Source organism: Lactuca saligna, chromosome 5 (genome assembly GCF_052625555.1).
Source record: "Lactuca saligna cultivar CGN05327 chromosome 5, ASM5262555v1, whole genome shotgun sequence".
Lineage (NCBI taxonomy): Eukaryota > Viridiplantae > Streptophyta > Magnoliopsida > Asterales > Asteraceae > Lactuca > Lactuca saligna.
Genome location: NC_136421.1, coordinates 14,729,430 through 14,745,685, shown reverse-complemented (window position 1 = coordinate 14,745,685; position 16,256 = coordinate 14,729,430). Strand labels below are relative to the sequence as shown.

Here is a 16,256-nt window from a genome sequence, read left to right as displayed (position 1 = left end):
AGAGAGAGAGAGAGAGAGAGAGAGAGAGAGAGAGAGAGAGAGAGAGAGAGAGAGAGAGAGAGAGAGAGAGAGAGAGAGAGAGAGAGAGAGAGAGAGAGAGAGAGAGATGTAAATGTAGGGTTTTGAGGCAAGAATTTATAGTTCTTGCGAGAGAAAAAGTAACTTCTTCCACAGGACTTTTGCTATGTAAGTTAAAATAACTTTTTACTCAACTATTAATTCTTTTTATGCTACGGAATACGTAAATCCATTTGTTTCTTCAAAACTGGAGCTCCTTAGGTTCATGGATATTTAATATATGTCGGGTATCGATCGTACGTATAATTTTTTCAAACGGGCTCTAATATACTTTTAAATTGTATTATTTATCTTAAAGAAACACTTTGAACCTTTAAATTACTAGTTAAGAGGCTTGTTTAATATATATATATATATATATATATATATATATATATATATATATATATATATATATATATATATATATATATATATAATACTAGAATATTCTAATAATCTACTTGAATATTTTATAGATATCTCAAAAAAATAGTAATTTTTTATTTTTTTATTCTTTTTTTATTTTTATATTTTTGGATAAAAAAAAGGGAGTAATAATTATTTTTTAACAAAACTTTAAAAATTTTCAATTATTTTGAATTTTAAATTTTTTTTATTTACAAAATAAGTGATTAGAATTGCGTTTCTCCGTCTCATAAAATATAATTGTCTCATATTAACCTCTCTCTCTTCTATATATATATATATATATATATATATATATATATATATATATATATATATATATATATATATATATATATATATATATATATATATATATATATATATATAAAATAAGTCTAGTTTTTTTTTCTATTATGTCCTAATTAAATTTCTTTTTAAAAAAATAGTTAACTGATAACTCTACATAAATAATAATTAGTGTTGATGTATGTTTTGTTTTTTTAAATATTGAATTTAAATAAATGACATTGTGTTTAAATTTGAATGATAAACAATAATAAAGCCGTTTTATATTAAAATTGTTTATATTTCTGAATTAGAAAACATTTAAAAAGTAACATGGCTATTAGCTTAGTTTGAACATAATTTACAATAAATTCAAATAATAAAATTAAATTCAAACAATTAATACTTACATAAAAAATCAAAAATAACGAGCACAAAAACTTTATATATATATATATATATATATATATATATATATATATATATATATATATATATATATATATATATATATATATATATATATATATATAACATCTAATGTAAACATTAGTTTTATCATGGACTCAATCCAAAAAAATCAAATATAAAATTTTGACATGATGTTAAGGATATTTAACACACTGGTATTTTGCTAGAAAAATATAAAAATCGAGATTATGACATTGTATGTGTAGATGTCAATTTTTATTTTGTTGTTTTTTGCTAAAAAAATATGTTTGCGAATGGTTTCAATCTCTAACAAATACTACTTATTATATTATAGTAAGGATAAATTACAAAAAAAAAAAAGAAAAAAAAAAAAAAAAAAAAAAAAAAAAAAACACTAAATTTTTAGAAAAAATTGATTTCAACATTGTTCTCTTGCACCACATTTTTTTTTTAATTTTGATACTTATAAAACGATGTGGCTAAAAAATGTCATGTCAACGTAATGTCGTCAAATACTTATATGTGTCCGTTTCCTATTAATTGATAACTTTATTGATCGGTCAAGTGATAAAAATTGAAAGAAATTAAAAAATATTTCAAAATTTAATTTAGTCTTGAAAAAATAATCTTAATTATAGAAAAGAAATAAAATAACGTCAAAATTAAAGTTTACTAAAACTTAATTTATTTTTATACAATTCACTAAAAAAATCAACAAATGCTATTAAAAACAGTTACAACCGTGATTGTCTCACACCAACAATAGCAAATGAGTTTTCTATTTTCAAATAAGAAATTGCTTTAAATGAAGATATAATAATTTAATTTATTTAATGTCTTAGATGGGGTTTAGCCGACCTAAACTTTCTTTAAATGCCTTTTATCTCCAAAACTCACATCTTACTTATCAATTCATTCTAGATTTTGACATAAGTTAAATCGCTATAAGAAATATGGTTTATATCGACGGCATTACAGATAAGCGGTAGTCGCCAAAAAAATTTAGTTGTGACAAGATTTCGTTACCATAGTTTTGTGCATGTTGTTAAAATGTTGTTACCAGAGATTTCAATCTCAAGAGATTTGTCTAATAAAATATAGCCGGTATAAATATTTTTTACTTTCTTTTATTTAAAGCTAAGAAATGGCGATAAGGAGTCGGGTTAATTTTTAAATTTTTATTATTTCTTTTGTAATTATTTGCTAAAATAATATAAAAATCCGTTCGAATTTTCATATTTAGTACTCACACATTTAAATATATTTAAATCTAATACAAAAATTCAAGTTTCATACGAAATCATTCATTGTTTATAATTGGCATATGTACATATATCTCATATGGAGTACCGAACTATCATTTGTTACCGCCTCATGATTCCTCTATTTTCAATTGACGAGATATGTCCAGTTTGTCACAAAACATGTTTGGATACCTTTGGGGAACATACGGTTCATTGTAGAGAGGTCTCTGGTTTCAAGTACAGACATGATGTCGTTAGAGATATTCTCTTTGATGCTTGTCGGCGTGCTGGTATTTCTGTGAAAAAAGAAACGTCAGTGAACTTTTTGACGGACTCACAGGATGGAAGGTCCACACTTCGACCAACTGACATTTTGATCTTTGGATGGGTAGGAAGAAAGCATGTGTGTGTGAATCTTACTGGGGTCTCTCCTCTCGTTGGTTTGAGGAGCGGGGGTTTAACAGCAGGGCATGCCACTTTGAAAGCCGATGCGTGCAAAGTGGCAAAGCATGAGAATGTATGTATAGAAAATCAGCATGTGTTTGTACATTTTACATTTTATACATTTGGTTTTCTCGCACCAGAGGCAGTGGAGCTCCTCAAAAGAGTTCAACGGGTCATGCATTCTATGTCATATCTTCTAGATCCACAGATGTTGTTTTCAAAAGAATTAGTTTTGCCATCCAGAAATGGCTTGCAGCGTAGGTTGTTACCCGTTTGCCTTCCATCAACATGTATTGAACTTTATTAGTCGAATTATTAAAATAGGTAAAACAGTGAAAAACACCAAACAAATACTAAAACCTTCCAAAATTCAAAGTCAAATGAAAACACAATCGTTCAAAGTTCTAATACAAAAACTAATTATTTTTTCCTCAATCCATTTTTTTAATATTTCCACAAATTTGTATCCACACATAATAATTATTTTACACTTTTCATTGTCCCATAGGTTAAAGAGCATCAATGGTGTAAATTGTCCGCCATGATAAAAATCATTAGACTCTATTGTTGTGGGATGATATCATGTTTTTGCAACGATGATCGACGTTTTTGCCCTTGCCGGTGTTGTTGGTTAATCTTTTAGACGATTTTTTTAAATGAATATATTTGGTATGAACTTTTTAAATAAAAACAGATGAAAATTCATAGAATTATGTTAAGTTGGGGATTCGATGGTTAGCAAAACAAAAAATCAATTTTGCAAGCAATTATTCGTGAATCCTTTAAGATGGTACTTCAAAAGATTTGGCATACATTAATTTTAGGAATTTAATGAACTTTGTGAGGGTTTCGCAAAAGCAATTTTTTGTTAGAAATAGCTATAGTTGGCTCATTTTTGAAGCTTTTTTCGTGAATTAAATGATATTTTGTGATTTCAAACTAAAAGCTAGCTTGTTTATTTAGTTATGCTCAATTCTTGGAATAGCTCTAATAGATATGTAACTATCGTCAAATTGAACTCCTAAAATAATTATTACTTTAAAAAAAACAAATTAAGTAGAAACCTAATTATGACATAAAACTAAAGTTAACAAAAGTTAAGGGAGTAGGGTGCATGATACAATGAATGAGGTAGAGCTTAATTAACACATTTAAAAAATATATATTACTAAGCCTGTTTTTGTGAATATATATTTGAATATTGCACCTAGTTTTTTCACCTTTTTGTGTAACAAATTCCCTTTAAAAAGTTCATCAAACACCTTATTTTTACACAATAAAGTGTTGCGGGGATCCCCACAAGTTGGCTTAAAAAGTGTAAACTAGATGGTGTTGTAGGTTACTTTCTTAACATTAATATTCTTTTCATTGATTGGACTAGGAACATGCTTCCAAGTTCAAAAGAGTTTAAGAAGTCTTAGAGCACTCTTCATGAACGAATACCATCGCATATTTATTATTATTTAATACCAGAGGTTTCTCATTTTTTTTTTTACTTTTAAGAACGTGAACAATTGCAAAAATTACATTTATAATGCGTATAAAGTTGGTTTATTGTATAGGTAGATCACTACTGTTGTAATATTTGTTAGGGTTTAGATGAGAAGAATGCTTTTGTAATCAACAGGTTGGTTGGATCTGTTTGAAGGATCGTGTTTGAAGGATCGTGTGATCACTTTCCAAATCTGAAATTTCGATTCTATGTTTGGGTTATACGAAATCTAGATTATGAGGATAATCCTTCAAGTAACTATTTGATATCAAGATACTGATATGAGACACAAACTAGGGTAGTATTAAATGTTGATTTTATCCCGCCAGAAGCACTGCCACTTGGACTCCACTAGGGCACGTCATTTGATCGAATTGAAATCAAACTTGTTTTACACAAGTGAGCATTCCGTACCTCCTAATTTGTTTAAAATTAAGACTTGAACTTCATTGGTATCTATAATTCCATTACACTAGTGACACTAAAATCACCAATAATATTAAAATGCTAATTGTTTATAAAAAAAAATTAAGAAAAAATATAGAGACAGTTTGTAGCACAATCAAACGCCTCCCTATAAGGACGTGATACCGACTGCCATGTTGGTGACTTGAGTTTTTATATATATATATATATATATATATATATATATATATATATATATATATATATATATATATATATATATATATATATTTGTGAATCAGACACATATAATTACATCTGAATCATGTTAAAAGCTCTTAGTGGAGAATGGAAAGGAAAAAAGAAAACGGAAAGTTTGTTGATTTAACGTGGATTAAAGCCTAACATGAGCTTGTGAGACTATTGAGAACCTTTGTGTGTGTATTAACTAAAGAAAAAAGAGACATGAACCCTAATTGTAGGAAGCCTAATCAACGCTGCCAAACATTGTCTTTAATACTTTACAGAAGGTGGGCCACTTGATGGAAACTGGATACTCTATCGCTATCTGTATCTAGGTTACATATAATTTTGTTTGTTGTATATATTGAGAGCTTAATCGCATTCAATGTTTAAACAGGAAAAAAAATAGCACACAATAATTGAAACATATAGGTTAATGCTTATTATATTTATATGTTTTTTTAGATTACATAATCAAAGATATGACGTATAAAATTGAAATTAGGGACAAGTACAAATGCATATAATTGTGGCTTCGTCTACCTCTTGAAATTGATAACCTAGAACATAAGGACGAAGGACCAATTATATGAGAAAGAAAGTGTCAGATGATTTATTTGTCTTTTTAGATCATATAAAATGAAAAAAAAATGTTATATTTTATTGATTTTGAAACTATATTTTGTTAGGACATAATGCTGCCAGTCGGTAGTTAATGCTATTACATTTACTTCTTGATAGGTTTTATTATCATTATATTTTTTATTTCATAACTTATACCGATTGATAATTGATTTGTGTCTTGTGAAAAGATATTTTAATTTGTTTGGGTATTTCCAAGTAGAGATGTAATCAATCTCACTTTGAATATAACTTTGTATCAAAACTCAATTTTTATTAATGAGTCGAAGGATCGCCGTTGCTCACTGTTTCACGTCTACACATTTTCTTAAGTTTTTGTTATCCATTGATACCACATTTGTGAGGAAAAAAAAAGTTCAATTTTAACACTTGAGCATGACATTTCATCAAAATTAACACATCATCATCATGCCACATCAGAATATAACCAAATTGATTGGTCAAATAATCAGAATTGTAAAACATTTGAAAAACAATATCAAATTTGAAAAAAAAAAAAAAAAAAAAAACTCAGTGTTAGATTAAAATTATGATATAAATATAATGACTTTTGTACTATTTACCTCTTCTATTATCATTGTGCACATCTTTTGTTTGTTTGATAACCAATTGCATATTTGTGATTCCAAAATGTAAATATAAGAACAACTTGGATATAAGATAATCATATAACATTTTACTTGATTCCTAATAGTTATCAACTTTATAGACCCTCAAAATAACAAAGAACTCTTTTGTATCGGATATTTTATAAGTTCTTCTTAAATAGCTTTAAGTGGTGTGGTTTTTACTAAAAACGGTAAATGTTATGTACGAAAATAAAAAATAAAAACATGAAAATTCTAGAAACCTGGTTGACCTGGCGGTTGAACCGGTCGAACCATAAATCAATCCGATTTTTTAAACATTGGTTAGAACAAGTGTACAAGAACATGCATATTGAAAGGTAGTTTAAAAAAACCAAAAAAAGGAATGTAATTTAAAAGTAAAACATGGATCTATGTTCAAATATCCACAAAAACAAAACCCTTTAAACCTAATATAATACAAGAAAACAACCATAAAATCACGCAAAAGTGTTCAACACAAAGTTTCTTTCTCGCTCGGGCAACCACGCACATGATTCTAACTCATAAACAATTTTGTTGTTTGGTTCCATGTCAACTTTTCTATGCCCATGATATGGTCTAGTCTGGTTGGCAGTGGCTACTTTTGATGGTTTTAACCAAAAAAAAAGCGATGGGCCCACCAAAGATTAGGAATGAGAAAGGGATGATGCATGGTGTGGTTTGGCAATTGACACCATGGAACATCCATGGTGGAAATAAGAAGATAAAAGATTGTACAAAGAATACACAATGAAAGGAAGGAAGGCATTGAGATTTTACAGTGTTGGTGTTGTAGGTGGTGGTGTTGGTTGAATGCCATTGTTTCTCATGTAAGTTAAGAATTGTGAAGGTAGTTCTGCCAAGAGCGATTGAACAACCGAAATCCCTCCACCTGTAAATCAAGAATAAAAAAATAAAAAAAAAACATTTTATTTACTATTTAGGCAAATTATGACCTTAAGAATAAACGGTTAGATGCAAGAAACTGAAAGTCACTTTCACTTATTTGTATTTAGGAAAATTATGCCCTTTAAGACTTAAGAGTTAAATGCAAGAAATAGCAACTTACTTTCCTTTATTTGTATTTAGGCAAACTGACATTAAAAATTAAGGGTTAAATGAATAAATAAATAGCAATTTACTTTCCTTCATTTATTTGTTTATCATCCTACTTTCATTTCTTTCTATTACATTTTTGTACTTTAAAGAAAGAGGTTGCATATCATGTTACCTTGTACATCCCTAAATGGAACAAACTGGACAATATCACGTGATGCAAATTGACCTGTTGAGCTTTCAAGTTTCTCGCCTTTATCCGCATCCAATATCTGCATACGTAAAAAAAAATATACATTGAATATGATTTCAAAAACTAAAATATTCAAACAAAAATCTATATTAGTACCTCCATCTCCTTAAAGTCAGCTCCACCAACACCAACAATAAGGATCGACAATGGCAGATTGGATGCCTTGACAAGGGCATCTTTTGTTTCCTGTATATCGGTTATCACTCCATCCTGTGATATCGCCAGTGAAATCATTTAAAAAAAAAAAAAAAAAAAAAAAAAAAACATTTTCTGTTCAACATATTTTTTGAAATGTGATGAATAATGATATGCATACCGTGATTATTAATAAAACGAAATACTTGTGTTCATTAGCTGCCATTGATTGACTCGCAATATTTGCTGCAGCAATAATTACAGGTCCAAATAGGGTTGGCCCTGCAAGTGAAACGTTAGACAGTGCACTTTCATATGCCATCATAATTCCCGGGATCCCTGACACCTGCCAATACAAGACTTAATCAAAATGCATAAATAAGTGATTATAATAAAATTATTTGTAAAAAAAAAAAATACAGTTGGGTTGGCACTGCTTCCGTTTAGGTTAAAACAATGATTGACAGGACCATCAATTGGGCGTGCTCCAAATCCCCATGAAGGAAACAGCTTGTCATAATCATAATACTGCAGTACATCTCCAACCTCTTGTATTGCCTATCGTTTTGAATAATAATACATTAATAATTATTATAATTATAATAATTAATATTTAATAATAATGAGGTTGCTTCTCACTTTCTGATATGCGTTTGGACGTCCAGAATGGTCAATGTAATGTAAGGAATCGGGGAGGCGAGGGTTTCCATTTGAAGCTGGAAACAGAATTTCACAAGTTGAGAAGATAATCAAACAATGAATACACATTATGATATTATAATTATTTAAAAAAAAAAAAAAAAAAGATGCCTGTGAAATCAATGGCCACCATGAAGTTTAATTCACATCCACCAGACAAGTAATCCAGGAAGGAATGATGAACACTTTCACAGAATTTCTCCACAAAAAGTTGACTCTTTAGTACCTGTACCAAAATTACAGTCAAGGGTAAGACGAAAGCACACACACACACACAAATACATGTAGAGAGATACAGAAGGGCAGTTTGGACCTTTGTTTGAGAATCTTTTCCAACAGTAACGGGTATAAACAACTTCTCTCCAATCCCATTAGAAGATAACTTCTCTAAATCCGCAAGTGACTTTTGAACTCGCCTATATGACCCAAAAAATTATAAAATAAAGCAAAATCAGTATTTATATTTTAATTTAAATATATATGAAATCGAAATTAATTATCATCTCTTACCCAAGCAAATCATGCTTTCCATTACCATTAAAATTAAAGCACTCAATAACCAGTGGACTGTCCTGCATACATTCAAATAAAACCAATACAAAAATCAATGTCTTTACTGTCATAAATGTATATATATATATATATATATATATATATATATATATATATATTAATGTAAACATACAGTGTATACCTTACTGCCAACTTGTGAAATGTTCAAAAAAATCGGTTTCCAGGTAGGTTTTAGGTTGTTTTTGAGAACCTCTGTTCTGCAAATTGGAACTGTAGTCCCACTCTCTGTGTATTTTGAAATTACTAGAAAAGGGTCCTGAAAAATAATATAAAAATGAGTGAAATTTATTTATAATAATCCAGGAACAGAATAAATGGTTATAAGGTCGTTACACTTTTGGAGAAAAAATCCTTGTTTTCTAAATCTGTGCACTTTAATATCAACTCTGCTGTAGTTTTGGAGACAACTTCTTCTTCTGCGTGAATGGTGAGCTGTCCAAGTTTTTTATGAGTCGACTCAGCAGACTCGGCAATGTTCACAAGCTCTAAGGTGCACACGCGCTTTGAATTAGCCACTATCTACATTGAAATAAAATCATCCTTAAAAGTTGACACATGTCATTGACAATTAATACTCTCAATAAACAAATAGAAGATGTTGCAAAAAAAAAGGCCTGAAACGTGCAAATTGATAAATAGTGAATACCTGAGACAATGCACAAGTGGCCTCACCCAAATATTGCTGATCATCTAACTTAAGTGTCTGCATGCAAAACATAAAAATAGTCATTATGGTAATTTATAGCAATTATAATCTACTTCAAATCATATTTTTGTTGACAAAATAAAACTATGTTGGTGACTGACAAGTAATGGTGTTTTATAGTTCTTAAAAGAGTTAGTTGAGGACAGTATTATGTGATGTACCTTTATGTCTGGGCTATGAAACTGAGTGTCAACATCATAGACACGGAACCTATGATATGATATGAGACAATTACTTGTGTAAACTAAAGATGATAAAGATGTGTGTGTTTGTAAGAAAATAGAAATATGAGGTATTGTCAGTTGTCACTTACAAAAGTGTTTGAACCATCTCAAAATAATAAGTAATTTTAATTTTTGTGATCCATTTGGGATTTAATGAATTTAGAACAACTTCTGTTCGTCCAAGCTCCTGCAAAGAACCATCTCTTCCTTTGGTATATACAATTGCCATAGGATCACTCTATATACAGAGAGCATACGTATGTTAGATATTTATCAAAGAGCTTGATAATCTTAAAAGTAAATTGAAATTAGGGCTTATAAGAAGTGAGAAACTTACCTTGGAAAGCACATCCCTGTCACGCAAGTCTGAAGCAGATAAGGATAGCTGCAAGAATTTCTTAATAACATCAGTATAATAAATGCTTAAGGTAATCAAGCAAACTAATTTAGTTATTACACCCAATGCAAAGCCAAGTAGCCAACTATGCTCTTTAAACCTACAACTACTGAAAATGAACATTGAGATGATGATTGCATCTAGATTATAGGAAGTAATCAACTGCTCATGTTGCTACTTTATAAACCACAACATAGATAACCTGATCCTCAGCTTGCTATATAAAACCTCAATGTGCATCCAACCAATTTATCTTATCTTATCTTTCAACTAGTGTAAAGAATAAAGACTTAAAAGTCGAGTAACCAATCAAGAAACTCAAATCATTTTCTCAGAATATGACTAATTACGATATAACATTAAGATCTCTTAGGCATCGAGAGCATCGATTAGCACTTAGAACTTTTATCATAAGTTCGTAAGATATATTTTGTATTACGGATTATAACAAAATACATTTTTCATTGCTGGCCAGTAATGTCAATATGCATCCAAAATCTTAATTTGAATAACAAATTTACAATAATAAAGAAATACATCGAAATCGGTGAATAAAAACTATATAATTAAAATAAACAAATGTTCTGGTGAGAGAATTGTACAAGAGAGAGAAAGCACCTCGATCTGAGAGAAGAGGCCACGGTAGCCGCTAGATTTGAGAAACCCGTCGACGGCGTCGTTAGAACCATGCGTATCGAGAGCAGAAGAAGTGCCTCCAACTGCAAATTGACTATGGCCACCGCCGGAAAAGCAATTGCCCATGGAACGCCGGCGGGATGAAAGGATAGTGGTAATAGACGGAGCAAGAAATTGAATTGAAATTGCGAAGAGTTGACACTTGACAGAGAGAGAGACGAGAGAGAAAGGGGGAATCTTACAGTTAAGCAAATGAGCGGACCCACTTGTTAATATAAGTTTGCCTTCTATGGATTTTTTTAACATTGTTGGTAACGTGATCGGCGGTTCAATAACGGCTTAAAATAGGTATGAATTATCATTGATTTGTTTTAAATAAGGAGTGGATTAGGTTAATGCGTCGAATAAAAAAGATTAATCCTTTAAAAACTAGTAATGTTTTAGAGAGATCGATGTGGGCAAAGGGTTCCAGTTATTAGTGACATGGTGCCTAATAATGGCGTCATAACAGGAGCAACACCCCTCCTAACCGTTATTAGGTGTTATGTCATAACGTGTTATGGCCATAACGAGAAGTAACGTACGTGATTTCTTGTGTTTTTTGCTTCAACGATTATAATTTTGACCGTTTGAAACAAACGATAACATAATAAAAAAAAAATCAAGTTTTATATATATACTATCACGTAACGTTTATTATTTTTACCTACAAACACATATTTCTTTCAATATTTCAAAACCAAAATATGGATCAATTTGATCCGGCCCATCCGTACAACGATGATAACGACGAAGTCAATTTGTTCGTGAATATGATGTACCGGTATTATACAGACAGCCTATTACAGCCAGATCCAGCTCCACTACTCACACGACGTGCAGCGTTAAATAGAGATCGTGAGGAATGGCATAGACAGCTAGTTAACGACTACTTTGCGGAAAATTATGTTTACCAGTCAAACGATTTCAAAAGAAGATTTCGTTTGCGAAAAAATGACCTTGAAATGATAGTCAACGCTATGGAAGCAAGGATTTGATTTAACTTTTATAATTTACAAAACGTCACTTTTAGATAAAAATAAATACAAATTTTACATATTTAATATTTATTTATGTATCGTTTGTTTCAACTTTTATAATTTATAAAATGTCACTTTTAGATAAAATAAATACAATTTTTACATGTTTAATATTTATTTATGTATGAATTTTTCCAAATGAGATATGATGCTAGAGGCAAATAAGGCTTCACAGGGTTGCAAAAATGTGTTGTTGCTTAAACTTATGGCAATAGGGGAGTCGTCCAATTCTGTTGACGATTATATGAGAATGTCTGAGAGGACCGCACGAGAAACTTTGTATTTATTGGCAATAGGTGTTGTCGAAACCTTCGGTGACCAATACTTGCACAAACCTTCGTTGCATGATATGCAACAACTATATGCGGCGCATGAAGAAATGCATGGTTTTCCAGGTATGCTTGGGAGCATTGACTACACACACTGGAAATGGAGAAATTGCCATGTGGCGTGGAAAGGTCAGTATTCGAGTGGTCATCATGGAGCGCCTTCGTTAGTATTAGAGGTTGTTGCTTCACAATATTTATGGATTTAGCATGCTTTTTTCGGGGTTACGGGTTCTAACAACGATGTCAACGTTCTCGATCAATCACCAATTGACGATCTTTTGTCAGGAAAAGTCTTGGATGCTCCTTTTACAGTGAATGGAAATGAATGTAAGTTTGGGTATTACCTTACAGACGAAATATATCAACAATATTTCACATTTGTCAAGGCGTTTCGACACCCAATAGATCCAATGGACAAATATTTCAAGAGACGACAAGAAGGAGCATGTAAGGACGTTGAACATGCTTTTGGGGTTTTGAAATCAAAATGGCACATAGTTGAACATGCGGCGAGACCTTATGAGTTAGATACTCTACGATATATCATGTATGCATGTATCATAATGCATAACATGGTTGTCGAAGATAAAGGACGCAATATTGCAACGTATTAGCCTACGGAACCAAGACATGTGCAAATTCAACCAGGGACATCGAAATATTTACATAGAGTGGTTGATATTCAAGATCAGCGAAAACACAAGCAACTCTATGAAGCATTGGCATATTACATCTATGTTGGTCACGAAGATGAAAATGAATAGTTTTAGGCCAAAAAATGTAGATTTTATCATCTTCTTTTTTTATTTCTTTTGCTTTTTAGGTTTTTAAATGTTTTTGTGTTTTGTGGTAATTTTTTAATGTTGTTTTTAATTTAAGTTTTATTAAAATTTTATTTTTACTTTTCAAATATAAATAAAAAAAACAAATTCGAAATGTAGAGTAAAAAACATCAAAAAAATAAATAATAAAATAGAAAATAATTGGTGTTATCACATGTTATTAGATGTTGCCTATTTTCACATCGGGTGTTATAACACCCATGTATAAGTAGCATGCTGACATGGCACCTTTTGGGTGTGGTAACATGTAATAACATGTTGCTCATACCTAGTAGTTTTAGGGTACTTCGCACGCAATTATAAAGTACAAAAAAAAAAAAAAAATTAAACAAAATTGTAAAAAGAGTAAATTACATGAATGGTCCCTATGGTTTGGGGTAATTTGCGTGCTTGGTCTCTAACTTGTTTTTTTATTCGGAATGCCCTTACTGTTTATTTTGTTATGCACTTGGTCCCTATTGTTTGTTTTTGTTACGTGTTTGGTCCCGTCTTACCAAAAAAATATTATTATTTAAACAGAGAAAAATAGTGGAGTATGTAAGATAAGGTGATGGAGGTAGGGTTGGGGGTGTGCTTATTTAAATAAATTTTAAAAAAAATCAAGGGAAAATAGTCTTTTCAGGTAAGACATAGATCAAGCGTGTAACAAAAACAAACAATAAAGACCTTCCGCGTTTGCACTTCTCTTTCTCTCTCTCTCTCTCACACACACACACACTCTCATACATACACACACTTCCTCTTCTTCATTGCCAGTTAAAGAAACACATTAAAGCTTAAATAAAAACTTTACAGATACATACACATACCTCAACTCATAAAAAACACACACCTGAAACTCAAAAAAAAAAACCCACACAACTACAACTCAAAACACACATAAACCCACTTTTAAGTTTTAACTCGAACGTTCACATACCCAAGAGCATATACCATGAACGACCCAGATTAATCCCAAAGAACAGTAAGGAAAACATAGTCATAGGATCCATGAACAATTTTAGGATCCATATGAAGAAGAAGATTTGTGTGATTTTCTTTTAAACATCATCAGTCTTTGAGATTGATTTTATTCATGTCGATCTGGGCATCTCTCAAATCGTCTCCAACGCAACCATCATCGACATCAATCTCCATTATGTGAAAATCAAGAATCAATACTATATGCATAGTTTCAGTTACTCCAATAGAGAAATAAACCTAGATCTTGCAATGAAAATTTGCCATTAGACGTAGGTTAACTGTGGTGGCTCCAATAGAAGTTTTTCGGTAGTTCTCATATCTAGCTTTAGATCTAAGAACTGAAATCTAGTATGGGTTTTTCTTGTTTGTGCTTGAGCTTCAAATATATGGGTGTAACGCCCTGTTTGAAATTACTCGGGTGGGGCCTCGGACACCAAGAGGGTAGGGGCGATTCGGTCTTTTATGGGTCCCGGGATTTATCCGAAAGGTTTTAGGCTTGGAGGTGTCAAGGGGAGCGTAGGTCTTCCCGCCACCTTCTCGTTAATATAAAGTTCGTTGGAAACGGACTTGGAATAAAGGAGTTATGCCACTTAGTATTTATTGTCGATTTTAGCCCCTAATGGAAAATTAGTGACAATATGATCCCATGCATGCAAGGTGGCCAGCTAGAGGGTACGCCCAATGTAGATGGAGAAATGGTCGCGGATGACTGGAGACGTATGCCCATTGTACTAGGAGTACGCACAGAGTTACTAAACCCCAAATTTTAGGGTGTAACACTATATAAAGAACATTACACCATCTAGAGTCAGCATCCTTCTCATCCTTAAACCCCTCTTCGAAACCCTAACCCTAATAGTGAGAGTGTAAGCTTGTAAGTCCATCTTGGAGTGAATTTTGGTGTTCTTGAAGTGGAGTGATCATCTGTCACACCCGCGAACCAGACGGCGGAAACGTCTAGGAGCTTGAGCGTGACTTCATTGTTGTAGTATCATTACAGAGTATATAATTGAAACATAACATCTTCATCATCACACATGTAATACAACAACATTCATTGTTTACATCGAGTATTGTATTTGAATATTACATGCTAAAATAGTCGGAGTATGATGAAACAAAATATAACACAATATCCATTAGTTTTTTTCGTTCAATTTGCTTCAACGGTTTCATGAAAATACAAGTTAATTTAAAAAGGTCAACATAAAAAATGTTGGTGAGTTCATAAGCATGTTTGTGAAAATGATTTGTATAACTTTGAAAACCACCAGAAAATCCTATATTTTTTGAAAACTGTTTCTTTGCTACTTTTGTACTAGACACCCCAACTGTAATGCCTGGAAGAAGGTTTTAACATGTTTATAAAAATTAAATATTTCTTGGATAGGTGGAACTTCAAGCGAAGAGCAACATTTGGGAAATTCTACTGATATAAAAGCGGCAGTCCATGATATTATGCTATGTCAACAACTATAACCAAATACATCCTTTTACTTGATTCCCCCTTTTTTGTTATCAGTCTACATTTTTTTGTTGATTCAAGAATAAATATAGGACATTATGATGCATAAAGTTGCACTCGATCAAAAGTATATACTATTGTGTTCTCATTGTGATAACCAAGTGGAAAGAATCATAAACTTAAGATGGTATTTTGTCAACTACAGAAACAACGGCTGCAGGCGAATCCCATGAAGGGAACTCATTGCACATGTACTGGAGTTTATATGTAAGGTTTTTCACTTTTGTGATACCATCAAAATTTAATATGGCCTTTGAAGTTTCAAATTTGAATGTAAGGGTCTTTATTATTACTATATTTTATGATTTTTAGCTTACTCGAATGGTAGAGAAGGATGTTGATTATACGGTCTACTTATTTAATAGGTAATACCTTTATGTCATGCAAGCTTCTTTATTATTGTTATTTTTATCTCCATTGAAAATGATTTTTCTTTCTATTTTTTTCCAGGTGTATTCATTAAATAACAACCTTAGTCTCACTTGACATGAAAGCTTGGCAAACTAGCCTCTTTGGAAGGTAAGCTCATTAATTTACTTTTTTATCCGTTCACTTGCTAATGTAGTCATGTTTAAA

The 16,256-nt window shown here is 31.2% G+C and overlaps 1 protein-coding gene across 1 annotated transcript; it reads right to left on the bottom strand.

Annotated features, from left to right (window-relative positions):
- Positions 1 to 6,605: 6,605 nt before the first annotated feature.
- LOC144996997 (protein BONZAI 1-like) lies at positions 6,606 to 11,263 on the bottom strand. The gene is made up of 16 exons (XM_078956810.1): positions 10,925 to 11,263; positions 10,247 to 10,294; positions 9,999 to 10,147; positions 9,847 to 9,895; positions 9,626 to 9,682; positions 9,313 to 9,498; positions 9,101 to 9,235; positions 8,917 to 8,978; positions 8,720 to 8,822; positions 8,518 to 8,632; positions 8,347 to 8,423; positions 8,128 to 8,265; positions 7,889 to 8,053; positions 7,669 to 7,782; positions 7,495 to 7,591; positions 6,606 to 7,155 (listed from the first exon to the last, which is right to left on the bottom strand). The coding sequence occupies exons 1-16, from the start codon at positions 11,246 to 11,248 to the stop codon at positions 7,040 to 7,042; spliced, it is 1,935 nt and encodes a 644-aa protein (XP_078812936.1). The 5' UTR covers positions 11,249 to 11,263; the 3' UTR covers positions 6,606 to 7,039.
- Between the last annotated feature and the right edge of the window lie 4,993 nt (positions 11,264 to 16,256).

Coding starts and splice junctions, on each gene's coding strand:
- LOC144996997 (XM_078956810.1), bottom strand. CDS start 11,248: ATGTTAAAAAAATCCATAGAAGGCAAACTTATATTAACAAGTGGGTCC. Junction 8,823..8,916: donor GGAAAGCATGATTTGCTTGG/GTAAGAGATGAT, acceptor TGGGTCATATAG/GCGAGTTCAAAAGTCACTTG. Junction 7,783..7,888: donor TCGTTTTATTAATAATCACG/GTATGCATATCA, acceptor GCGATATCACAG/GATGGAGTGATAACCGATAT.